The 26,234-nt window shown below is 42.6% G+C and overlaps 1 protein-coding gene across 1 annotated transcript; it reads left to right on the top strand.

The window, feature by feature from the left end:
* Positions 1 to 177: 177 nt before the first annotated feature.
* On the top strand, positions 178 to 23,384 carry TIGIT (T cell immunoreceptor with Ig and ITIM domains). The gene is made up of 4 exons (XM_077117564.1): positions 178 to 356; positions 1,154 to 1,483; positions 15,528 to 15,634; positions 22,432 to 23,384. Exons 1-4 carry the CDS (start codon positions 263 to 265, stop codon positions 22,660 to 22,662), a joined length of 762 nt encoding a protein of 253 aa, XP_076973679.1. The 5' UTR covers positions 178 to 262; the 3' UTR covers positions 22,663 to 23,384.
* The last annotated feature ends 2,850 nt before the right edge of the window (positions 23,385 to 26,234 follow it).

The raw sequence follows: 26,234 nt of genomic DNA, 5'->3' as shown, positions 1-26,234 counted from the left end.
TGATTAAAAACACACATGCATTAAGATAGAATTTAAAAACAGTAGATTGGCTAACAACAACCCAATGGCACTGTCTTGTTTATTTTTTTAATGTGTTTCTTTCAAGTCTTTCCTGCGGCTCACCCCATGCAGTCTGTGTACTCAGTGAGAGAGACCTTATCTATCTTTGACATTGTTCTTGCTGAGCTCATTCTCTCCTCACAGGCTCAGTTTCACCTTCGCATCTGCCATCGGCCAGTTTCAGTGGCAGAAGAGGTTACATATGCTTCCTGTAGGCCCCCTGGGCAGAAGCATGCAGTTGTATCTCCTCCTGATCTGGGCCCAGGGGCTGAGGCAGGTTCCCCTCCCCACCTCAGGTAAGGCCTGGAAACCTGGGGTGGGAACCCAGGAAAGAGGGAGAGCAGCGAGCAGGAAGGGAAGTGCTTGGTAGGGAAGCAAGAGGGCTCAGGTAGGGATGGCTGGGAGTGAGCGCCACATCTGTGTGAGGGAAGAAAACACACCGTTTACAGAGTCCTGTGTACCCTCATGGGAAAAAGGGCAATCTCAGATATGAAGTGCAGTTGTTTTGGGAGATCAACCAAGGACCTCATAAACCCTCAGAGTTGGGGGTGCCTGGCTGGTTAACCTAAGAAAGGAAGTAGGAAAAGAAAAAGCGACTAAGAAGGAGGAATTACCAGGATATTCCTAGAACTTCTGCTCCTGTTCTACTTTCCTTTCTTCTGCCCTTGAGGATAGAAGAGCAGGAACCTTCCAGAAAATGGTTGCAAGTAGTCTTCTGGGTATCACAAATACCTTCTTCACAGATTCCAGATGTTCTACCATTAGAGACTGAATTTATATTCAAATTATTTCCTTCTATATTTAAAATGTAGGAAGTGTTTCTGAGAGGGGGAAGCAAATATTAAAAACTGGAGTAGAAATAGGTTTTTACATTGCTTTCTGAACTATCTAAGGATGGAGAAATGTTCAAAGGGTGCTGGAGATGATAACCACTGAACAGGGTGGTTTTGCCTGGGAGAAACAGCATTTCTCTTTAGGTTTCCTTTCTCTTGGATTTCTTGGCTTTCCTGGAGATTTTTTCTGGCCACCCTAACTGGCCAATTTGGATTGGCTGTTGGCTCAGGACTCACATGTGCTTTTCCTTTTTCCCTAGGAGCGGTGACAGGGAGAATAGTAACAGTGAGGAACATTTCTGCAAAGGAAGGCAGCTCTGTCACCTTACAGTGTCACCTGTCCTCCACCACGGCCAAAGTGAGTCAGGTTAACTGGAAGCGGCTGGACCAGCATGTGGCCCTTTGCCAGACAGAGCTGGGGTGGTATGTCTACCCGGCCTTCAGTGGGCGAGTGGTCCCCGGCCCCAGCCTGGACCTCACGTTCCAGTCGCTGACCACTAACGACACTGGGGAGTACTTCTGCATCTATCATACCTACCCTGATGGGATTTACCAAGGAAGAATCTTTCTGGAGGTCCTAGGAAGCTCAGGTATTTCCTCTGAAACAGGGCATCAATGATCCCTTCACTCCTTGGGTAGAAAAATGCCATCTTGAAACAATCTGTAGAACAGGGCTTCTCAATCCAAGCTCAGCTTTGAAAGCTGGGCAGCTTTGAAATAATACTGGAACCTGGTCCTTATCCCCGGACCGATTAAATCAGAATCTCTAGGAGTAGAGCCTGGGTGCAGTATGATTTAAAAGCATCCCAGGTGATCCTGATGTGCAGCCAGCATTGGGAAGGACAGTGCTTGAGTGATAAGCCCATCTTATGTGTATTTACTAGGGACACCCGTTGATAAGGTCATTTGAAAAGGGTTGTCATTGATTGGTTTAGCGTCAATCCTGCAAATTAGAATTAGCTCATGAGTTTATAAAGATTATAGCTGGATAAAAACAAAGCACAGTGTGTGGTAAGTCAATATGGTCAATAACTTACATTTGCATGATCATAGTTTCCAAAATGCCCTTATGTGCCTTATCCACTTGGACACCCAAATCAATTCACTGGAAGATGGCAAATAATTATTATCATAGCTGGAAGACAGTGGAGCAGAGTGATTTAAAGCTTAGACTCTGACTTCACATTGGCTGGGCTGCAATCCTGGATCTGCTGTTGATCTCAGACAAAGTTGCTTAACATCTCTGTGCATCAGTTTTCTCATCTGTAAAATGAGAATAATTGTAAGACTTTTCAAGATGCTAACATGGATTAAATTCCTTTCCAAAAGGAATTAGCACAGTGTCTGGAACGTGGTAAGCACTACATAAGTGTTACCTCTTCATATGATTCCTATTTGACCTTTTGATGGAGCAGGAAGTTGAAGACTGGAGTTGCTGGGAGTGGTAGACCTGATTTTAACACAGGTGTTCTGGTCTCACTACACTGCACTGCAGAAGTTACATTTATTGCCTTCCATTATGCTGTATATAAAGTTTTATGAGTTGGCTAAAATGTGTAAACTGAGAAGATGAAAGCTTACCTAAAAGTTTCCTTCCAAATACTACTTCTTGGCTGGCTCTGACAGAGGCCAGTGTAGCTGGCAATTAAGAGCCCAGGCTCTGGAATCCCCATCCCTGGGTTGATATTGTCATCATCACTGGGTAACCCGGGTACATTGTTTAACTGTTTATTAGTTGTTTGTTTGTTTTTTCATCCATAACGTGGTGAATTATCACAAGAGTTGATGCAAATAAAGTTTTAGAACAGTGTTAAGCACAGCCTAACATAATAAATGCTAACTATTACTATTTAGTGCTTCATGATTAGAGGGGACCTGGGACAGTAAACAGGGCAGAAGCCTGGAATCCAGTGACAGGTGGCCAAAATGATGGTCTCGATCCTTCTGGGCTCTTGACCTTGTGCCCCATGCCCGAGAGCCCATCACCAGACTGCAGCAGCAGCCAGAAGAAGAGAGTCAAGGTGGCAGAGTCCTGAGGGATGTAGGTCCCGGGACAGGAAACCAGGCCAGGGCACTGGGAGAGGCAGCCCTGAGGTCACAGTGGCACAGCACATCCCCCGAGGTTGAAACTGGGGAAATGAGCGCCTGGGTCTACTTGAGTCTCACAGGCCATCTGGGGGGAGTGCTCAGAAGCCATTCGGCTGAGCCCTTGCCCAAAGCCTCTGTTTGCCACCCTTTTTTTTCTTGCTGTAGTAGATACCAGGAGACAGCACAGATCACTTGTGGCTCCCCTCCTGTTCCTCAAGTGGTCAGATACCAGTAATGGCAAATCTCCTTCAATCTCTCGCATTAAGACCAACCAAGACCTAATCTGAAACTTTTAGCCCAAGTCCTTATCACTAACAGCAGTATTTAAGCTATTTCTAACTTGAATGCTAAAATTGAATTTAGTCCTAAAGCTAACCCAGGTTGATAGGTGTAAGCCTTAAATTACCCGCCTTCCTGTGGTGGTGTCCTCCCTGCCCCAGGGCTTGGCCTGGTTCAAAGACCTTGAAGTCTTTTGCTCTGTGGCTGTGACTGTGCATGGAGAAATTGGTGCTTTTATTTCTAATCAAATATTCCTAATTAAGTTGATATTCCTAATATTCTAAATTCCACTCTGGTCTTAATTGTATCTGCAACTCTATTTTTAAACCTAATCAAACTCATTATCATAATCCTTGCCTCAGCCTGAGCATGGCATAACCCCTGTTCTTCAGCTGTTCTCAAACTGCAATAGAACCCACACCTCATCCTGGCTGCAAACCTTGCTCTCTCCCCATACTCTGACCCCATATCCTTTTCTGGTTTCCCTGCAGCTGTCCTTGCCAAGACTTCTTTGCTTCCTATCTGCCCTCTTCTCCCTGTGCGAACTCTATGACTGTGCCCAAAGCCACAGCTGCCCTGACCTGCCCATGGTGCTCAGGGCAGAAGGAAAAAGATCTGGAGAATTTGGGCCCTAACCCCTCTTCCTGGTACTCTAAGCACACTCCAGGAACTGCCCTTATCCTAAGGGACTGGATTCCTTGTCCATCTTTCTGGAAGTCTATGCCCCTGGTCAGAGGGAAGTGGGGCCAGGCCTCTGCTACACTGTTTGCCTTTCAAGAATTCCCTGGACACCTGGGCTTTGTCTCAGCCTCTGGGGAGGAGTGGGTGAAGGAGAGCACGGCTCTTCCACTTTCAGCACAGCACGTGTCAGGGCAATTGTCTTGCTTCTCTCAAACCCTCCTTGGGTCACATATTATTGCTCTCTTTAAAACTCACCTTCTGCCTCTTTCCCCTCCCAGTTACAATTTGTCTCGATAGTTATTCACTTTGTCATGCTTTCATTTGTGCTTCAAACATCTATTGAGCACCTGCTATGTGTCAGGTGCTGAGAAAACAGCAAAAAATAAGGCCCCAGAGCCTTATGCCTTCAAGGGTCTCACAACCTAGCTGGAAGATGGTCAAGCAGATGAGACAATTACCACAGAATGTGATGAGTCTTGACAGGGCTATGCACTAGTGTTCAAAGCGAAGAGGGACTTGGTCTGGGCTAAGGGCAGGGGCTGAACAGGAAAAACTTCCAGGAGGTGGTTCGTAGACTGAGTTGTGAAGCATGAAGAGGAGCAGACTAAGAACATGAGCAGAATAAGAGAGTTTCCAGTAGAGGAAGAGCACTTTTGGGGGAATTCCAGGAGTTCAGCATGATCCAAGGTTGAAGGTGAGAATTAGGAAGTGGAAAAGTGAGAGATAAGTCTGAGAGAAAAGCAGACGTCATGGGGTGACCTTGCATGCTCTAATATTTTTGTTAAAATATCAACACTCCTTCAGCTGTCAGCACTATCATACCTCTCCTCTCTTCTCTGCTAGGAGCACAGTTTTTGGGAGGAGTGGAGAAAACTGGTGTTTCATCTTATAGGATGGCCAGGGTCGATAATTGCCTATGTAATGGGAGTTCTGAGAAAACCAGAGGTCCCCTCTTATCCAAAGGAGTATTCCTTCCACCTCAGCCTTTTGTGAAAGCCTTTAATCTCAGTTAAATGCAATTTCCTGGAAAAGGTGTGTGTGTGTGTGTTTGTGTGTGTGTGTGTGTGCGTGTGTGTGTATGCATGGGAAAGGAGTGGTACAACAAACTGATTTACTACCAGTCATTTATAATTCATGAATGAGGAAATGAAAGACTTATAGATCAGATTTTGATAGCATCTTGTAGGGATGAGAATGAAGTCCTGGGTCAGGTCACCATTGACATAAGAGTAGAAAGAGGAGAAGGGTTCAGAAGCAGGGAAGCTGGAGCTGGAAATTTCACCCACTTCACGTGCTCACCTAACTGCTGTAGCATAGTCTTTGCTACGGTTCCAACCTTGGTCTTCAAGGAGAAGACTCATAGTGTAACTGATGACATGAGCCACAGGAAAGCACGAACCCTGGAATAATGGTGGTGGGGAGGATTCATGGCTGCAAATTACGTTTTAGCAAGCCTTCCAGGTAATTACGATGCACACTAACGTTTGAGAACCACTGCATTACAAAGAGATGGAACCTGGTAGAGTGGGGTGAGCAAGGACTTTGAAGTCAGACTGACTTTCTTTGGAAACTGAGCAAATTATAAACCCTCTCTGAAACGGTTTCCTCATCTTGAAATGACATATTAAAATGCTGCTTATTGGTAGCATTGTAACATATGTAAGTGACAGAAGTGCAGTGGTGGTCATTTTCCCAGTTCCCAAATGTATAATTGGAATAGGCACACTTGATATTTAGCACAACTCCCATATAGGCTTCTTGACCTGTGGGCTAAGGGCTATCATAACGTAGAAACCCAGAAGCCTCTGAAACTGTCCCTTCACACTGATAAAGTAAACCAGAAACAGTATCACACCCTGGGGAATGGCAGAGGTTAAGTCTCCTTTGAAGATGGGCCCATTGATGATGCAAGTGGTATTTGTCAGACTGAGGATAGAAGTGATGTAAATGGGATTGAGCCTTAGTATGTCTGGAAGGCCCAAGCAAGTCACATGGCCAGATGCCCCAGACCTCCATGTCATGCACCTGCATCTCTCAATCAGATCCCACTCATCGCCACCTGGGGTATCACTTCTGATCAGCTGAAGAAAGAAAGATGAGTTAGCAAACACATCCATGTTTGCCCCATTATTATAAGGGTATACCTAAAAATGGGCAATTGGTATACTTCAGTCCTACAAACATGTGGCCTTGAAAGTGGGGAAGTTTTGGGCAGTGCACATGGTCATCCACTTGATGTGGAGAGGAGGCTCAACTTATATTGTTCCCATACTTGTATGGTATGGTGGAGAATGACTTAGCTGATTGGTTAGGAATCAGGAAGGGGCAAGCTTGGAAGATTAAGAACAAGAAGATCTGGAGTAAATGCATGTGGATGGGCATATGGGGATGGCACAAATGGCAAAGATCTGTTTATAGCAAGCAAACCCCTACCAGAGAGTATCCACCATGGAAGAGGCACTGCACAATCAGGCAGACAAATTGACTTGACCGTTTGCTGCCAGCCAGCCTTTTTATTGGCCATCCAGTGCAGACTCAACGGGCATATGAACAAAGTGGCTCTTGTGGGATGGTAGTAGATAAGCAGGGACCCAACAGCATGGGCTGCTACTTACCTTGTCTGATCCAACTATTGCTGATGCCAAATGTCTAACCTGCCAGCATAGAGAACTGAGTGCACCACACAGCACCATCAGTAAAGGCAACCAAATAGCCATTTGTTGACAAGTTGACTACACTGGACCTCTTCCACCTTCAAAAGGGCAGAAAATTCATTTTGATAGGAACTTTCACATATTCTGGGTTTGGCTTTGCATTTCTTCTGCAAAAATCCTCAGCCAGCACCATTTCTGATGCTTTCAGTGTGTTTGATTCATCAGCACAGTATCTCACATAATATTTTTATCATACTACAGGATGCACTTTACATCAAAGGAGATACAGCAGTGGCCACATGACTTTGATATTCTCTGATCATATCTCACACTGTACCACCCAGAAGCTGCTGATTGAACAGCCTGATGATGGCACAGCTAAAGTACCATCTCAAAGCAAAATATTGTGAGAATGGAGCTCTATTCAGTATATACTCTAAGTATTCTTAAGGTGATATGTCCTTAGTAAGTATAATGTGTGTGTCCAGGAGTCAGGACTTGATCTCAGAAGTGACCCCTCTTACTATCATTTCCACTGACTTTCTTGGGAATTTGGGCTTCTTGCTCCTGAAACTCTTGAGCTCTGCAGGTTTAGAGGTCCTGGTTCCTAAAGAGGGAAGCTTCCCCCAGGTGTACCATTGAACTTAAACTATGATTCCCATCTAGAAAGTTCCGTCTCCTTTTGCTAAGAAACAAACAGGAAAGAAGTGTCTCCAAGTGGCAGGAGTAATTGAAGCTAATCATTAGGAAGAGATTAGACTGATATTAAGAAATGGGGGCAGAGAGGAATATGTTCGATATCTAGATAATCCACTTGCACACACTTTGCTACTCATTCGTCCAGTTTTAGTGGGAACTGGACCAGAAGGGCATGGTGACTAGGGGCTCAGACTTTTAATGTATAAAGGTCTTGGTTATATCAAAAAAGAAGGCCTGAAGTCCATTCAACTAATATTAGTTGTTGTCAAAACTTTTACAAGGAAGTAAATCTGAGCAGCTCAGGGAGTGGACTCCGATGCATTGCCGAGATCTCTTTTAGGACTGAAGTAGTCATTACCTCAGAAGCTGGGAGTGATGCTAGAAGCTGTCATTCAGCTGTCAACCCTCACTGAAGAGTACCACTCACCCTCCTCTTCCAGGGCAGCCTGCATACATGACTGGCCAGTATCTCCCAAGGGCCACACTAGTTTCAGAGCTTCCCATGGAGGTTAACAGAGACTTTCACTGACAGTGCATTGCAGCCCAATTTATTTGTCTTCCTAATCCTGCTTTCTTCCCTTTCCTTGAGAAAGAGAACTACCTAATAAACTTCTTGCATGCTAAGCTTGTCTCCTGGTTTTCCGTCAATTAACCTGTATGATAAAAACTTAGTAAATGGCAGTTGCTATCATGATCAGGGAAGCCTTCATGATTAGCCACATTTTGAAGGCTGATAGTGTTTAGTTAATGGAGGGTGCTGAGATGGTGGGAATAATCTTAGGGTTGACGAAGTCCCTGAATGGTTAGTGTGTCAATGCTTGGGCTCCTTTAGATTAATTAGGGCTGGTTACTAGACATGAGTTGAGCCTTAACTTTATCACTTAACTGGGTGAACCTGAGGAAGTTGCTCACTGTGACCCTTAGTACTGATTAAATGAGATGATGTATATAAAAGGCCTAGCACTGGCCCTGACACATGAAAGAGGTCAATACATGGCAATGATTCTTATTTTAGAACTGGCTGTGCCGATCTAGAGCTCTGCATCTGAGCACCCTCAGCCAAAATTGTTATCTGTGGTAGGAAGAATTTGATGATGATGGCCCCAAGATTCCTGTCCCCTGGTATACACATTCATTCTCCTGGTAATTCAATCAAGCACTAATCTGTATGTACTGTGAAGGGACTTTGCATATGTGATTAAGGTCCTAAATCAGTTGACTTTAAGGTAAAGAGATTATCCTTTAAGGTAAAGATATCCTTAATCCTTTAAGGCCCTTTTGGGCCTTACTTAATCAGATGAGCTACTAAAGGGACTGGGCTCTTCCTGGTGAAAGAGAGTCAATGTGTGAGAGGAATTCAACAATCCTTTCTGGATGACTTCATCTCCAATCCTGGCTTGTGCCAAAATGGCTAACTTGTTCCATGTTTGGTTAAATCCTCATGTGGGGCACTATTCACTAGGATCTCACTTTCTGGAAACCTAGGATTTTCCAGACCATCAATTGCTGTTTTCCTTGTACCCAAAAGTTCAGTTCTCAGCTTATACCTTTCCTGTCACATTTTACTACAAGCTATAGAAGGGAAATAGGCTGCATTTTCCACATTTAGTTTGAAGATTATCTTTCCTGTCACATTTTAGTATAAGCTGCAAAAAGGAAACAGGCTGCATTTTCCACATTTAGTTTGAAGAGTTCCTCAGCTAGGTATCCAAGCTTGTCATCTTCAAATTCTACCTTCCATCCAATACCAGGACTAATTTTGCCAAATTCTCTATCACTTTAAAACAAGGATCACTCATTCTCCAGTTTGCAATGACACATTCATCATTTCTGACTAAAGCCTTATTGAAAGAACCTTTAGCACCCATATTTCTACCAATAGTCTCTTCAAAGCATTTTAGGCCTTTCTTTCTTTCCTTTTTTTATATAACATTTTTTATTGTATAATATAATACGCATACAAAGCAAAGAAAGGAAAAAGCAATAATTTTCAAGGCATACTTCAACAAGTAGTTACAGGATAGATCACAGAGTTTGTCATGGGCTACCATTCCGTCATCTCAGATTTTTCCTTCTAGCTGCTCCAAAACACCAGAGGCTGGAAGGAATATTAATATAGTGATTCAGCAGCCATACTCATTTGTTACATCCCATTTTCTCTGTTATACCACCTCCTTCTCTTTTGATCCTTCTCCCAATCTATAGAGATATTTGGGGAATTCCTGTTCTGACTTTTTCATGTTGAGAAGGGGTGTCCACACTAAAGGATAGGGGGATGTAATTAATTGATAATCTTGGAGACGCTGCTCTCTGTGAATTTCAGGATTTATGTAACCTAAGGGAGGCCTTGTAATTCTCTATAGCTTAATAGAGCACCAAGATACATTTCAGACTCTGGTGAGCTGATAATTAAAAAGTATTGGCAGAGTCCCTTGAAGATCTGAAGGGGAACATACACATGGAATATTTGAATCCTCCCATCTGGGAAATGCTGGGTACCCTCCCAACCATTGGGGACTCTCAAGAAAATAGGTCAAGCCCTGGAGTTTGAGGCTTGCTCTTAGGAAACTTATTTCTGTAGGGGAAAAGCTAAGGCTCCTCATAATGAGGCCTAAGAGTTGCTTCTAGGAAACCTCTTTGTCACTCATATGTGACCCCTCTCTCTCTCCCTGAGCTCAACTATGCAAGGAAGAGCATTGCCCTCCACACTATATAGTACAAGCCATTCACAGGTGAAAATCTCCCTGACAATGTGGGGCATGACTCCAGGGTATGAGTCTGGCCTCAGCACCATTGTATCAACAAAGCCTTCCTGACCAAAAGGGGAAAAGAAGTGTAATAAAATAATGTATTAGTGGCCAAGAGAGATCAAATGGAGTCAGGAGGCTGTTTTGTAGGCTACTCTGATGCAAGCTTCAGTTAGTGCTAATTGCCATGGTTTGCTAAACCCCAATCAACATCACTTATTGACTCTTAAGAAACCCTAGAGCTCTAACTGAGACTCTATAAATGTTTTAGACCTTTCCTTTTGTGCCCCTCACAATTCTTCTAGAATTCCCCTTATCCGCTTAAAAAGCCATTCTGACACTTTTGGTATTTGCAAATTCAGCAGTACCCCACTCCTGGTACCAAGTTGTATTAGGCAGGGTTCTCTAGAGAAGCAGCACCAACAGAAGATATCTGTAAATATAAGATTTTATGAAAGTGTCTCACACAATTGTGGGGATGAACAAATCCAAATTCTGTAGTGCAGGCCATCGATGAACTCTCCAGGGGAGGCTGGCTGGCTGAAGAAGAAATGAAAGTTTTTTCTTTTCTCTTAAAAGCCTCCAATTGATTGGATTAAATCCAATTAATTGGATTCTCTCATTACTGAAGACACTCCCTTAGTTGATTGTAGATGAGTTCAGCTGCAGATGCAGTCAACAGACTGATAATTTAATAAACCAGCCAGCCTTCTCATTTATTCAGCAGCTGTGAAATGTTCTTGCAGTAACAGGTCGGTGTTTGACCAGAAAACTGGGCACCATCACCTGGCCTATTTGACACATGAACCTAACCATCACACCCTGACTTCAAGGTTAAATGGTACAGAATTTAATGACTATAAAAACCACACAATAACTGATATGTATTTTCTGATAGCAACAAAAAAAATAAGTGCTATAGTCTTAAGGCAAAAGATTATTTAACAGTAAGCCTTGAGAAATAAAACGAAAACTTACAGAGAACCTCTTGAAAACAAATTTATCACCTCACATGGCTATTGTTTGGATTCTTAATATCTTTAAGGTGAATGTCTGATGAATATTTTCCTGTCTTTACTTTTATCTACATAGTGAGATGCAATGACTAGCTCAGTGCAATTTGGTCGCATACCCTGTCATCAATCAAAGTTACTCACTCTCTCAAGGTATTACAATTTTGTGTATTTGTCAAGCTACTAAAATTTTCAGATGTCTCATTTTTAACTTCCACTAAATTGAGATTGAATTAAGAAATTTGAGACTTATAATTATTGTTCTACATCTCCTAGAAGAAGACCAAGTATAGGTAACTTGAGGCTTGTGTAGCTTCTGGAGATTTTGGGTGGGAGCACCTTGCCTTGCAAGAAACTCCCTTCATTTCAGGTGGTTCTGGATTTAATAAAGACTTGAGTTAAGACCTTGGCATAGACATTTTCTGGACTATAAATTTATTGATAGTAAAACTCCTTTCCATGCCCAGCTTCTTCACTCCCCATTTTAGTGGCAGGATTGAGGACTGATGTGCGTATTGAAAGAGAGTGTTTCAGGACTGACTCCATGCTAAATAATAGTTACCAGTTTGGATTGATCAAAGTGATTTTTCTGCTTTGCTCCTTTCCCATCATAGAAGGACTTTTCTATGTAGCTCCCTAAAGGGGCAGGCATATGGTAGCAGGAAAGTAGGAAAGACATCAGGGAACTTCAAGTCCATTTTGAGGACACACCCCTTCATCTTAACCAGCTATTGCAATAGATCCTAAGCTTTACTATTCACCAGATCCTCTTAACAAATAACACTCAGATAATACAATGTTTGCAATTAATTATGTCCCTAAAGCAGAAATCCACCAACCAGGTACACCATCTCCACTCTTGACCCAATGAAAGAACAGTTAAATTCCCTTAGATTGATAGTCAAGTGGATTACTACCAGTCCAGATTATTAGTTTGTTTCAAAACAATGGTTTCAAGTAGAAAGTCACTCATATTTTGAGCTAAATAGAAAAATGCATTACAGTCTGACTCTTTTGAAAATGCTGCGATAGAAATAAGAAAACTTTAGGTAAATTATCAGGGTACCATTAAAGCAATTTTTATGTTAGGTTTTCAAAGTGGTTTTACCTTTCAATTTGATCTGAAATGTACTAAGTTTATTATGGTGACTAGTTAGAAATTATCTCTGATGCACATGCCCCCATTATACCCTTCATAGGCTTCAGGTACCCTCTACTGCAGGCCACCTTGGGGAGAGCCTATTAACAATACACTGTGTAGAATCTGTCTTATTTATGAATTGTTTTAGTTTGTCAAGGCTGCCAGAATGTAACACACCAGAGATGGATTGGCTTTTATAAAAGGAATTTATTTAGTTACAAATTTGCGTTTCCTTAGAGGAAAGGCAGCTAGCTTTCATCTGGGTTTCTCTGTCATATGGGAAGGCACATGGCAATGTCTGCTGGCCTTCTCTCCCAGATTCTGGGTTCAAACCGCTTTCCTAGGGGCATTTCTTCTACATCTCCAAACATCTGGGTCGATGTCAGCTCTGGGCACTGAGCCGAGGTGTGCTGAGCTGCTGAGATCTCTTCTGATTCCTCCTTTTAAGCCTCCAGTTAATTAAATTAAATGTTACTCATTGTGGAAGGCACTCCCTTAGCAAACCTCAGATGTGATCAGCCATGGATGAATTTCACATGCTGATGATTTAAGGCCACAGCAACAGAACAACTGGGCACCACCTGGCCAAGTTGACACCTGAACTTAACTACTACATGAATATCCTAAATTATATGTTCTAAGAAGTATCCCTGAGCCTGAAAGAATTTTAGTAAAATAAAATTCTTCACCCTATTAATGAAAAAATAAAGTTAAATAAACAGATTAAAAAAACAAAACTACAAATTATTTGTTTTCTGGACGGGTGGGAGTTCATGTTTCTGGATACTCAGTGATGACCTTACCTCCAGGCCAGAGAGCAACAATGGCTACTTTCCTTGTCCAGAAACTAGAGTAAAGCTGTACATTATTGTAAAACCAAATCTGGCTGGTTGTGGCTTGGTTGATCTTTCTGTTAATGAAGCTTCCATTGGTCTTGTCTTTTCATTATTTTCCTTTCTAGAGGCAGACCAACTACCCTCCTAGGATGTGGGCAAATTCTGAGTGTGAGATTCTGAGTTCTGCTGGGATCAGGCTGGCCTGGGAAAGTTGGTTAAATGGAGCTCTTTAGCTTCTCTTGCTTCCTCCCCTCAGTACATATTTCTCTATTTCCAAGAGTGATAAAATGAATTTATTTCTCTTTCTATTTCCTTATCACCTTTTCCAGACCACTACCTTGTTTGACGTAAGTGGGGCACAGGTTCTGGGGTTCCTGCAGGCATGTCCTTAGCTCCTGGTTCCCTCTGCACCCCAGGGCAGCCCTGCTTCTCTTCAAAGCAGGGAGTTCCTGGCCCTTTGTGGTATAGATGCCCAGGGAGTGTTAGGGTTGCTTCAGTAAAGCACAGTACATGGCATTGGCCCAAGGAGTATCAGAGGGTTTCCTACACTCTTTTGAGTCTATGTAGCAATATTAATTGGGCTTGGAAGTGAGAGGAACAAATGAAGGGGAGTGAAGTGAAAGGGTGCACTTTATATATATTATCTCATTTAATACTCAGGAAAACCCCACGATATAGTTATTATGGTCCCTTTTTAAAGATAAGTCCACTGACACTCACAGAGGAGAGGTGTCTTACCTAAGGTTATCCAGCTTGTTTGTGGCTGGGCCTAGGATTTGAACCTACCAAATTTCTATTTGACAGCAGGGGCCTGGGTCTTGGTGTACCCCACCTCCCACCCCCAACCCCACACACGTCTTAAGTAATGCAGGTCTTCTGTAGGAAAGTTTCTGTATTGGGGACCAATAAAAATCTAGTCACCTACCCCCACCCCCCAATCCCTGGCAGACCACTGAGCAGGGTGCTGTGTGCCCCTGGCAGGCTCTGTAACCAGTGGGACGGCCTTGGGCTACTTACTGATCTTTTAGGCCTCAGTTTCCTCAATACTTTAACAATGAGGACACTGAACCAGATTCTTCTACTATCCCTTTCAAGTCTTGTGTTCAGGGATTCAGTGCAGGGCGCTCAAAATGTAACCCTCCCTGAGAATCAGGACTCGTGGTCGCAATCTTTGTGGAGCTACAGCTACTGTCTACTTCTCAGGTCTTCAGAGTCGCCCAAACCCTCTTCTAGGAAAGAGGGCCCAGAGCAGCCTTGCATATCAAGGTGTAGGCAATAGAAGGAGATGTAATGTTTGTAGCGTATTTAAAAGCATGAGCAAAACTGCTAAAATTAGATTTTTCTTTATTATCACCTTGTGTTGGCAATTCTAAATGAGGTCAGTGATAAAATATTCTTCCATAATATTTTGTTGATCTGAGTTCTGAACAATTGCTGTAGTTACTGTTGAGTTTTAGGAATTTATATGAAAGCATCAAATTAGCTAATTTTTATTACTTATCCTTTAATGACCATTGAATTTTATGTGGAAGTTAATTCTGAGAACTCCCAGTTATACAGTCCATTTCTGACCGATGTGGACTCAGCTAAATGCATTTGTTTTTGAAAGTAAGTTCATAATGGTTCAGAATAATTCACATTCAATTGAAGCACAGTTTGTATCTATAACCCCTGAGGGCACTGCATATTCCTGTCTTTAAACAGTAGGTTCTAAATAAATAATGATACATGGGGATTGTAAAGATGAAGACACAGAATTGGAGTTAGACCTCTTGGAGTTTTCTATTTGTGTTTAAAACAGTAAAAACTGCAAGAAGCAATGTTTTTGTTTAGTAAGCTCCAATGTTGAAAACTAAAGAATGAATCAAGATAAATTGTTATATTATATCTTTTGCAGATGTTTCAGTTTGATTAAAATTCACTTATTGATTACTGAACAATTATTGACAGATAATACTATGATGTCAGACTCTAACCAGAGACTAATCAAAGTTCAAGCTGCTGGGGAAATAAAAAATTATTGAACCCATAATTATGCTTTTTCTTTTTTGTACTCTAACATTAATTTCATTTTTAATTTTAATTAAACAATTTTTACTCAGGTGGTTATATCTGGATAGTTTAATAAAAGAAAAGTTTCACTTTCTGTGTTTTGTGTGTGTGTGTCTGTGTGTGTGTCTGGTGGCATTTGTTTCAATTCATGATTTTTATTGAAAATGATTTTGTCGTATAGAGAAAGGGAGAGTTCAAAATGATTCCTTCTGGATGTCCAGTAGCTATAGGGAGCCCCATTCTTCATAGCAGTGCTGGGCCGGGCTAATGCTCTACTGTCCAAAGATCTGGGTCTGAGGTCTCCAGTCCTAAGGTTAGAGAGAGGCCCTGGTCAATGCCCACCTAGCGCAGGTGCTATGACGTTGGGGCTTCTCTGGGAATGAATGCCCTTTGCTTCTGGCCTCTGCCACTCAGCCCTGTTCCCCTGTTCCCTCCTCCTTGCAGTGGCTGAGCACAGCGCTGGATTCCAGGGGCCGCTGCTTGGAGTCCTGGGCACCGCGCTAGCAGTCATCTGCACAGCCATCATTGGGGCGGTCGCGCTGATTAGAAAGGTAATGGTTCCGGCCACACAGCTCAGTCACGGGAACCCCACTTCCTCACCCTGCCCTTTCTGATCCCCTTTCTATCCAGAGCCTCCTTTTGCCAAAAGCTTTCTCAATCAGAGACGTGGATGTGTTCTCCCCCGTTGTTCTTTGTGCTTTTCGCCTGGCAATTGTTCTGCCCTTTAGTGAAGCTATTTATGCTCTTCCCATATTCCTCTTGTCACCTGGGAGCACTGAAAGGTTGGCCCCATATCACCTAGGGTTTCTAGTTCCTTCCTCCCACTTAGCCTTTGAGATTGGATTTCTCTACTGTGAGTTTGATGTGTTTAGGGCATCTCCTGCCTGCTAGGCCCTTTCTGTACACTTGCTTATTTCATTTTCACAAGTTTTCTTAGTGCTGGACTACCCTGCTAGGGTCTGTGGGATGTGAAATCAACCCTCTGAATATTTAGGGGCCAAAGGTGCGTGTACGATTAAGATCCTGTAAAGCTTCTGTCACTTTAGCTTAAGAGGTCATGTGGCTGAAATAAGTGCTAGAAAGAGAACTTTAAGATTTTGTTTCTAGACTCAACCCTGAGTGAGTGCTTTCAGGGAATTTACTTAATCTCTCCAGTTCTCTGTTTATTCATCTATAATGTGAAGATCATAATTCTGCTTGTCCTATATCATGGCACTGTGGATGAACTGGTGGCATAATGCATGTGAAAGCGCCATAAACCATGAAGAAACCTATCTGTGTTTGCTATGTACAAACTAGTAGCTATTGATTGGAACGAGTGAAAGAATTTCCACTCTGTTTTGTCTGCTGTCTTGGGCTGTTTAAGCCAGTCCAACATTTTGTAAACATTTTGGAGAAGGCAAGCCTGTCAGTTCCCAACACTGTTTTCCACCTTCCTTAGACCCTCCTCTCTTGTTCCTGATTCGTTCTCCATCCAACTTTGCTTCCACTCAGTTAACAGCTCAGTTCTGCAGCCCTGATACTCCTCTCTCTGGACTACGTACTTGGTGCTGTTATTACTGATACCAGTGGATTCACAGCTACCATCTTATTTTCTTCAAATTTGTTTTGCCTGTTGTTTGTTCCTTTATCTGTCCCTTCTTGTCTTGGTTTTGAATTAAGTACTTCTACCACTAGAATCTCGATTAGTTTGTCAATTATACATTCTTTTGCTATTCTTTTTGTGGTCAGACGTTCTCCAGTGTACGGTTTATGAGTAAATTACTCTCGGAGTCGTCTAGGGAAGGACTGCGGAATCATGGTGTTTCAGGGTCCTTCCCCATGGGGACTTGGGCTCTCCTTCAGCCTGTGGGTGGTGGGTCTGAGAGCTGAGTCAAGTCTAGAAATTGGGCAAGAGATCTTGACTTTCAATGGAGGTGGTCGGCCTCAGCCTTCTTTCATCGATTCTTGATCTCTTTTGCTTGTATATATATTCATATATATAAGCAATACCCTTGTTGACTGTCCCTCTATGTTTCCCCTAAGAACTCTGCGTTCTATTAGTCATTTCAGTTTCCCGGCAGGTCATCTTGAGCTATCTTTCTGACCTCGCTGCCCATCATGATCATTACAACCCTCTTGGTTATGTGTTGCTATCTGCTCTTCCCTATTGTGGAATCTTCTCCTCCATCTTAGTACAAGGGCTCTCCTCCAGAGATCCCTAGAAACATAAGCTGCTATTGGACTTTTGAAACTATTTAGTACAGGGATCAGCAAACTTTCCTGGGCAGGGCCAGACAATAGGTATTTAAGGCTTTGCAGGCCATACATGTGCTGTTGCAACAATTCAACTCCACCATTGTACCATGAAAGCACAGTATGTAAGTGACCAAGTATGGCTGTGTTTCAATAAAATTCTATTTATGATAAAAAATGTGAGTTTCCTATAATTTTCATGTGTCATGAAATAGCCTTCTTTTGGTGTTTTTCCAATCATTTAAAACTATAAAAAACATTTTTAGGTCTTTGGCTGCACAAAAACCAAGCAGATTGGACACCTGGACGATTGTTTTGAAAAACCCTGATTTAATAGGTCCATTCTAGTATTCCCATGTCTCAGCATTTTGTTTCCTTCCTCTATAGTTTGCCAAAGTAGTGCTGGCATTTCTACAGACTGCTATGCAGTAGACTCGTCTCCTGCAGCCCTTGGAACGGTGCTAAATCCTGTGTGATAGGACATGTTCTTATGTGGACAAGTTCTCCCTCACCCAGTTTTATATTGCACCTACTCCTTGATCCCACACATTCAGGATCCACTCCTAGGCAGACTTTCCCAGGTCCTGCCAGGGCATGCTCGCCAGGTCCTTGGCATATAACCACTCTTGCCTAAGCAGACCCAATATTTCCTCAGTTGGTGTATGTTGAGATTTTGCCCTAATTACAGGTCTGATGGCCAGTCGGGGAGGTGGATGCAGATGTTGACAGAACTTTATCTTCCATGTAGGGGAAGGTGGGTCATTTCTGCAGTTCCAGGTGATACAAGGGAATGTAAAGTTTCAAAGTTTTCAAATGCATTTGCTCCAAGATCCTCATCAAGTCTCAATAACCCCTCCTTTCCTCTCAAGACCTTGTTTTTGGCACAGCAGACTTACCCAGGCTGGGAATCCAGCCTTTTTTGATGTTCTGCCACTCTCACAATTAGGGCCTGTGTGCCTGGTCTTCAGCTTCTGAATGTGAGTGTCTTTTTAAACACTGCCAAAGAGGAGCTTTGACTGTCACATTTTGCTTTAAGTTGCTGATTAATAGATCTGAGCCTGTCACTTTCTCTCTTCAACGTATCAGTGGCACTTAGCAACCCCTCAGCCCTAATAATTTTTGCCATTTATCCCATACTTCTCAAATTCCAGGGACAAAGTTGAGCCATTTCATACTCCCTTCCCTCTATACTCCATCCCATTTCACCACCAGCAATGGGTCTGCATGGCCATCCTTAGACTCTGTCTCTTAGGACCACTGCCAGGATTTACTGTTTCAGGTCAGGCCCCCAGCAGCAGATCTTAACATGGGAATTCTTAGGAAAATGACTGATTGTGTTGGACTTTCAGATGAAGGGTAGTGAAGGCAGCAGGATAGGGCTAAGGGAAAAAAGAGCGCATGGATGTGGTCTCAGCTGGATACTCGGTTGAAGCATGGATTATATAGAGTTGGCCCCTCCTTGAGGGAAGAGAGTCAAACTTTGAACTCCATGGTGGTCTGTCATTGAAGGCTGGCTGCTCATCAGGGCGGGGCCAAGAGCAATTCTTCAGAGAAGGGGACAGCTGTGAGCTCCTCAGAGCCTGTACTCCCTGTACCTGGGAAATGGAAGCACTGGTCAGGTAAAGGGGATCTGAACGGGGTTCCAATGGCATTTACCTCAGACCCTGAGTACCGGTGGACTGTGTCATTTAGGAACCTCCACTTTGGGATCAGACAGACCTAGGTTTGGATCCTAGTTTTCTCCCCTTACTTTGCCAAGCCACATTGGTTTTCTCATTGGTAAAATGGGGATAATTATGGTGCTGCCCTCAAAGGGTTGTGGTTAAACTTAAGGGAAATCATTCATGTGAAATTGGCATTTTTCCCAGCATGTATTAATAATGGTTATTTATTAAGTTTTTATAATTATAAATTCTATTTACCACAGTACTTTATAGCACATGGTGCTCAATAAATATTTATATTGCATGAGTTTATTATGAGTAAATGAATGAATGCCATTTACTAGGCAGCTATTGGGAAAAGTGCCCCCTAGGGATCTCTCCATGGAGGAAAGGAGAGATGGTGTGTCCAGCTCCTGGACAGTGACTTCTGCCAACTATCAATTCTCATGTTCTCCCAGAGGGCAATGTTTGTCCTGGCAGGACCCAACTGCAATCTCTGTAGCTCGCTTTGGCCCTTTAAGACATCAGTGCTTGGGGCCCATGCTTATTTTTCACACTGAGCACAGTTACAGAGGCCTTATGCAAGATTAATAGAAAATGGGATAGCTGAGGGTCCCATCTTAGGCACATTTTGCATTTCCCAGAGGACCTTTGAAGGCCAAAATATTCTTCAAATTCAAAGGCAAGGGTAGCCAGTCTGGCCAAGAGTGAGATCTAGAACATAGCAGCACGCAAGGCCATAGTTTTTTTTGAGAAATAATTAGATATTCATATTTAAAAGTTGAATTGAATTGCACCAAGGGATTTACTACCTTTTTAAAGCACAGCATCAGCATGCCCTATAAAAGCATGTCCCATCTTTTTTCTTCATATTCACTTTAAGGTTCAGCCACTTGTACAGAAAAAGAATGAATGAGACAGCCAGTAGGGGAGGGGAGATGTTTTGAGGGAAGGGCTCCCCTGATTCGGCTGTGTGCCTGATACAATGACCTCTCTCTAGGACTAGCCCCTCAAGACCTGCAGTGTGGAACCATCCCTAAGTTTTGGTATTTGTTCACCCTGCAATCCAAATATCTCCATCCTCCCTCCCTGTCGGCCTCCCTGCATGTATCTGTGCACTGCTGGGCTTGATGCTAGTTGATGATGGTGCAGGTATTTCCTATCTTAGGGCAGTGGGGGGAAGGAGCATGGATGAAGCGAGATTTGCTTTGCTTTTGTTGTGTTATTTTCCCATCTGCTGGTTTTTGGTGATTTTATCACTCAGCCCCATGGTAGAGTGAGTAATCTGCTTTAGAGCAGCCCCCAGTCAGACTGAAAGGGTGTCAGCTTTGCACTGGGATGCCATTCAGCATTTCCTCCAATCGTCTTGCTTGTGCCTGCTCTTCTTTGATTTCCTTGCTTTAGCACCTCCCCCCACCTATAATGCCGTCATATAGATGTGGATGGTTGGTTTCACAGGCTTGATTTTCCCAAGCCAAACAGCTTTTTCCAACTGCTTTGTTCTATTGTCCCCACAAATGCAATTGTAGTTGTCTGACAGTGAGTGCCTACTTCGATTTGGAAAATCAGGTTAATTTAGGTGTGGGACCATAGAATATCTGTGTGTGTGTGTGTGTGTGCGGGCACGCACACATGTGTATTTCAGTTGTCAAACATGTCCTCAGACAGACATTGAGCGTCTGCTATGTTCTCTGAGGATACAAAGAATGTAACACGGGCCCTTCCTTCCCTCAGGGAGCTCACAGGTTGGGGCTTAGAGGTGATAGTAATATATGTACATAAGTGTCAGATGCACAGAATGTTATAACAGAAACACCCAGGATGATGCTATAGCACAGAGGATGAATGTAGAGGGAAGGTGCAAAGAGGACTTCTTGGACAAAGTCCTGTGGAGTTGAGTCTGGAAGAATGAGTAGGCAACTTTGAGCGGAATGACAGGGAGTGAACACTGGGTGCAACATATACAAAACTAGGGAGTCAGGAAGCTGCATGGCATTTTAGAAACTGCAAGTTGAGAAGCAGCTTAGCTGAAAAGAAAGCATGGTCATGAGTCAGAGGAACCAGGGTCAGCAATGGATTTATTTTTGGGAAAGTGACTTCCCATCACAGACCCATCTGTGATGTTAAGTTCCCCTCCTATAGAGAGTGGGAGCCATTGGAGAGTTTTAGGCAGAAGAATGGCATGGTCCATCTGTGCCTATAAATTCATTCAAAAGTACATATTTTGACAGGCTTGTTGCTGGGATTAGAAATAATCTATGTAAAGAAGCTAGCCCAGTATGTGCTTGTGGTGGAGTGTGTTGGTTGGGGAAGCATAGCAGGAGATGAAGGGAATATGACCCAGGCACAAAGGGCGTTTTGGAAGCCATCATTGTCTCCTTTGAGGAATGCAGTGAAATTCTGCACTTTCTTACCAGAAGAATGCACCTTCGGACATAGTTTTGTTTACAATTTAAGGGGATTTACAAATCCTTTGCAGTCCACCTGTGGAATCTAGGTTAAGTTCCCCTCCTATAGAGAGTGGGAGCCATTAGAGAGTTTTAGGCAGAAGAATGGCATGGTCCAACTTTCATTTTAGGAAGATCACTCTGCTGGTGGCTACATGGAAACTGAATTAGAGGTTGGAGGGAGGCAGGGTAGTATGAAGGAGATAGAGGTGAGAGAGAAGGCATGGCAGTAGGGAGGAAAAGAGGGATAGATTTCAGAGTTGTTTAGGAGTAAAACCAGATGCAGTTTTATGGTTGATTAGAGTTTGACATTAGCTTCCAGGTTTCTGGTTAGCTGGTGCCATAACTCAGAATAGAGAATGTTGGGGCAGGAACAGTTTGTGGGTAGGGGAAGATGATGGTTCCATTTGAGACAAGTGGAGCCTGACTCAGCTGTGTGTCATTGGTTGGTGATGGCCAGTTAGCAGCTGGACAACTGTGCTTGGAGTTCAGAGGAGAAGCCTGGAGTCTGGATAGAGATTTGGGACTCCTCAGGAGGCAGTGGCAGTTGTAGATGCACTTTTTGAGGATGTGACTCTCAGAGTTTTAAGCGTGAGAAAACCAAGGGCAGAACCTCAGGGACCCCATTCATTTGGGGAGCCGGTGTGCAAGGAGGAAGAGCAGGCCTGTAATGAAAACAAAGGTGAGAGGTGGAGGGGTCAAAGGAGGATGGGGAGAACCAGGACAAAGAATCAAAGGGAACTGGGCAGTCCTCTGAGTGTCTCTTTAGGCTTAATGAATAGGCAGTAATAGGACTCTGGACACAGTGCAGGTGCAGCAAGCATAGATTCAGTGGAGTAGTTAGTGTTGAAATCTAGTTGTAACAAGATTGAGAAATTAGAGGTCAAGGAATTGGTGCGGGTAAGAACACAGGGAAGAGAGAGATTGTTTATAACTGTGTATCATGTTGGGAGTACCTTTGGTATAACATCTCCACATATTCACTTTGCAATTTGTTTTTAGAAGTCTCTCAGAATCCATTCTGCAGAAAGTGGCCCCAGGAGAACACCATCTGAACGGGAGGAATGGAGCACCAGGGCTCCCTCAGTCCCTGGAAGCTGTATGCAAGCAGAAGCTACCCCAGCGGACCTCTGCAGAGAGCTGGGAGAAGAGGACTCTGCAGAGCCACAGTACTTTAACATCCTGAGTTACAGAAGCCTGGGGAGTTTCAGCTTCCCAGTAGAGAGTGCTTAGTCTCAGAGGTATCTTCTGGGAGACACACACCTCATCTTTGCTATCATTGACCAATGTATCAGCATCACTGCTCTGTGTGTATGTGCTCAGTTGAGTGAATGGATGTTATCTTCTACTTCATCTTCATTTCCTCCACCCTTTCCTTCCATTCCGTTGTGGCAGACCCTGGTTGAGTAGCTTGAATCATGATCATGAGTGCACATTAAAACAAACAACAAAACACTTGTCCTATTTTTGAAACTGGCAGTTTGAGCAGATCCTTGTGCCTCTGAAAATGCATTTCTTCTCACAGTGTTGGGCAGGGCTTTGGGTTATAGGGGTTTGAGATGGATGGTGAGGATGGCATGACTGCAGAGCCATCATTATCTCATTTCTCACTGTTATTTTCATCAACATTCACTCATTCAAGGCATTTTATAGATGAGGCATGGTACCAGATCCCCTAGAAGATTCGAGGATAACTAAGCCATGGTCTCTGTCTTCTAAGAACTTACAACTAATTGGGGAGACAACATCTACAATAAAAAGTAAGGAGACAAAAATACATGGCACAGGGCTTTGGGAGGAGATGTCAGTTCGGAGTGAAGTAATCAGGACAGGTTTCTCTGTGGTAAGGTCACCTTGAGAGGACAGGTGGGCTTGGGTAAGGAGAGGACAAAGGGGACAGTGAGGCTGTTCTGGTGGGAGCAGGGAGTTTGTCTGGGAAACTTGTAGGAATTAAAATTGGTGGGAGTTGAAGGGAATTCTTCAAAGTTGACAGCCCTTCCCATACTAAGGGAAGGCCCTGGAAACTAAGGAACCAAAGAGGCTTCAGATTTTATTCTCTGGGCAATTTCAAGTTTCCTTTTGTTGTGACTCACTCAGAGTCCATTAGTGATGGTCTGATACATAGAACTCAATTTTTCCAGAAGTGTGCACTGGGGAAATCCACAGGGAGCAGCGAATGTCCTCTGGAAAAAGCTTCGTTTTAGTACTTGGGCCATGATCAACTTTTCTTATTGAGCCTTTGAAATAGAAGTCTGTTTTCTCATTTAAAGAAAAATTTGGGTTTGTTAAATAGGGTTCTTTCCTATTTAACAGGAACAACAGGTAGGTGGAGATCACAGAAGATTTGAAAAATGTACACCATGAAACCAGCTTCTCTGAACTCCTCTATTCACCCCTCAGATTCTTTGTGCTGGAATTGGGGGTGGCTCAGATCCACTTATTTCTGTTTAATGGCCTCCAGACTGAATTGTAAAGGACTTCTGTCCTTCTTCCACTTTTCTTAGAGGAGAGCAAGGAGGCTGGATTTACAGATGACTGGCTTTCTCTTATGAGCACAGGAACTGAAATAGAATGTGAAGCAATTGTATCTCACCGTCTTTTGTCAGCAGTTAAAAAACTTTTCTCCTACTCCTTAAGAATTAGTCAGACTTTAAAAGAAAGACAATTTAACTAGTATTCTTCCTCAGATTTTTCTTTTTCTTACTTTTCTACCAAACAGCTGAGTAACTAGGAGTAATGAACTGAAATCTGTCCAGAGCTCCAAATTCTTTGGAGGAAAGATAGCTATATGTAAAATAGTGTTATTTGCTATGGCAATTGACAGCATTTTTCTTGAAAAACTAGTGCTAACTGGGTTGGAATAGAACACAATACACAAGTCGGAAATTAACAAAGATGTAATGACAAAAAGGGAATGGTATTTAGATATGAAAGAAATGTACATTGGACCGAGGCAGAATATTTTGGTGTCATTTAATATAATTATGGTAACTGGGAAAGATTTGCAAATACAATTAGGATGGTGTGAAATATGAAAGGGTCTATTAGATTCAGCAAAGCGTCATCCATTACATTAAATTAATGTTATTTTAAACATTATTAATTTTATAGTTTGCTTGCATTTTGTTTGTAACTTTTAGTTTTATAGTTCCATAAGAGAAATAAGCAAAGAGGCTTACCTGGTTTTGTGTTTGAGCATATTTAAGAAACATTATAATATAAATAACTAAAGTCAGAATGGGGGTCTGTGAGAAGTGGGTCTTTTTTTTCCCCCTTTATAAAGGGTCCTTGTATTACTCAAGTTTGAAAATACTGGTATGGTATGAATACTATTGGATCTCAGAAAACCTGACTTCAAGCATTAATTGTTTTATAGAGAAAAATTCTTGGTTCTGAACCTCCTTTTCTATGCATACATGTAATAAAAGCTACTTTATGGGGTTTCATAGGGTAGTTGTGAGGATGGATAATGTATATGAAGGCACAACTGTATACACTGTTAAATGCCACATGAGAAGTATATATGAAATTCACCATTATTATAGCCTCTATATAAATCAGAAGGCAACATTTTCAACTGGAATAGAAGAGGTTAAAGGTCTTGCAGAAGGTGGAAAGGGAGCTTAAAGATGCTGTGTGAAGTTAATGGGCATGGTTAAGATGTTGGTAAGGTTCACAAAAATCAGACAAGGACAAATCATGCACTATGAACATGTTTTCTTCTTCTTTCCTTTCTATTTTCGAGACAATCAGATTAACTGAGGAATTCATGACTGAGTTGCAAGAAGTCAATAATATAACTCACAGAGGTCACCATGAGGTAGCAGACTTCACTGATGCCCTCTCAAGCCAGTGGTTGCCTTAGGACCCTACCCAGCAGAGCTCAGGTGTGGGTATTTTTGTGCTCCTTACACCATGGAAATCTTCATCCATACTCACTTACTCAAAGTCAAAGCCAACGTGTTGTTGGGAGTCTTCAAACTAGAGTGCCTATTCTTTGGACCCTGTCTTGACTGATCCTAACCCATAAGCCTCTTTCTGTTGATTACAAACTTTCATGATACAATCTAGCTCTTGAGTAATATTTCTATTTGTCAGATGTTAAGGCTCACCAGGGCTGAAATAATTTTCTCCATTTCATTCATACTTTGCACAATGTTGAAGGAAGTATGGATGTTTACTGAAGACAGTGATATCAATTCAGTTGGGTCAGCTACACCAGGGACAAACAGGATGTAAATTTTCTCCATCACACTAGCAACTTCAATAAGAAATGGTGAGTTTAGAGAGCTGTTAAGGGTAGGGGTATATACAAGAAAGGGCCTGTGGAGAATGTAGGTGTCCCTTAGGGGTCCCCAGAGTCATGAAATGAGGACATATTTTGTGTCATGAAATTTTCTCTTCTTCATACATGTCTGAGAAATCCAAGAGGTTAAAAGGAGACAGGTACGGATTGATGGGGTCATGGAGTTGAGGGGACACAAGGATAGACAGGCATAGTATCACATGTGATTGGCTACTTCCACAAGACGCAGCTGTATACTGATTTATTTGCACATGGGGAAGGGGAAAAAAGTGAACCAATTTTTTTAGTGATAAATGAGAGATTTTTTCATTTCTGAGGTTGGGGCAGGAGTAAGGAAATGGCCACATTTCTTCTATTTCTCTCCAAAGTGACTGCAAAATCACCAACCTTGGAAGTCCTACTGTTTTTATCAAGAGGACTGATATATTGAGAATTTTTCTGGCCTTGCAGTTAGAGTTCTTGGTTTGGATAATCTCAGGCTACACCTAAACCACATTTT

This window comes from Tamandua tetradactyla, chromosome 10, assembly GCF_023851605.1.
Source record: "Tamandua tetradactyla isolate mTamTet1 chromosome 10, mTamTet1.pri, whole genome shotgun sequence".
Taxonomy (NCBI): Eukaryota; Metazoa; Chordata; class Mammalia; order Pilosa; family Myrmecophagidae; genus Tamandua; species Tamandua tetradactyla.
This window is presented reverse-complemented; position numbering and strand designations above follow the sequence as displayed.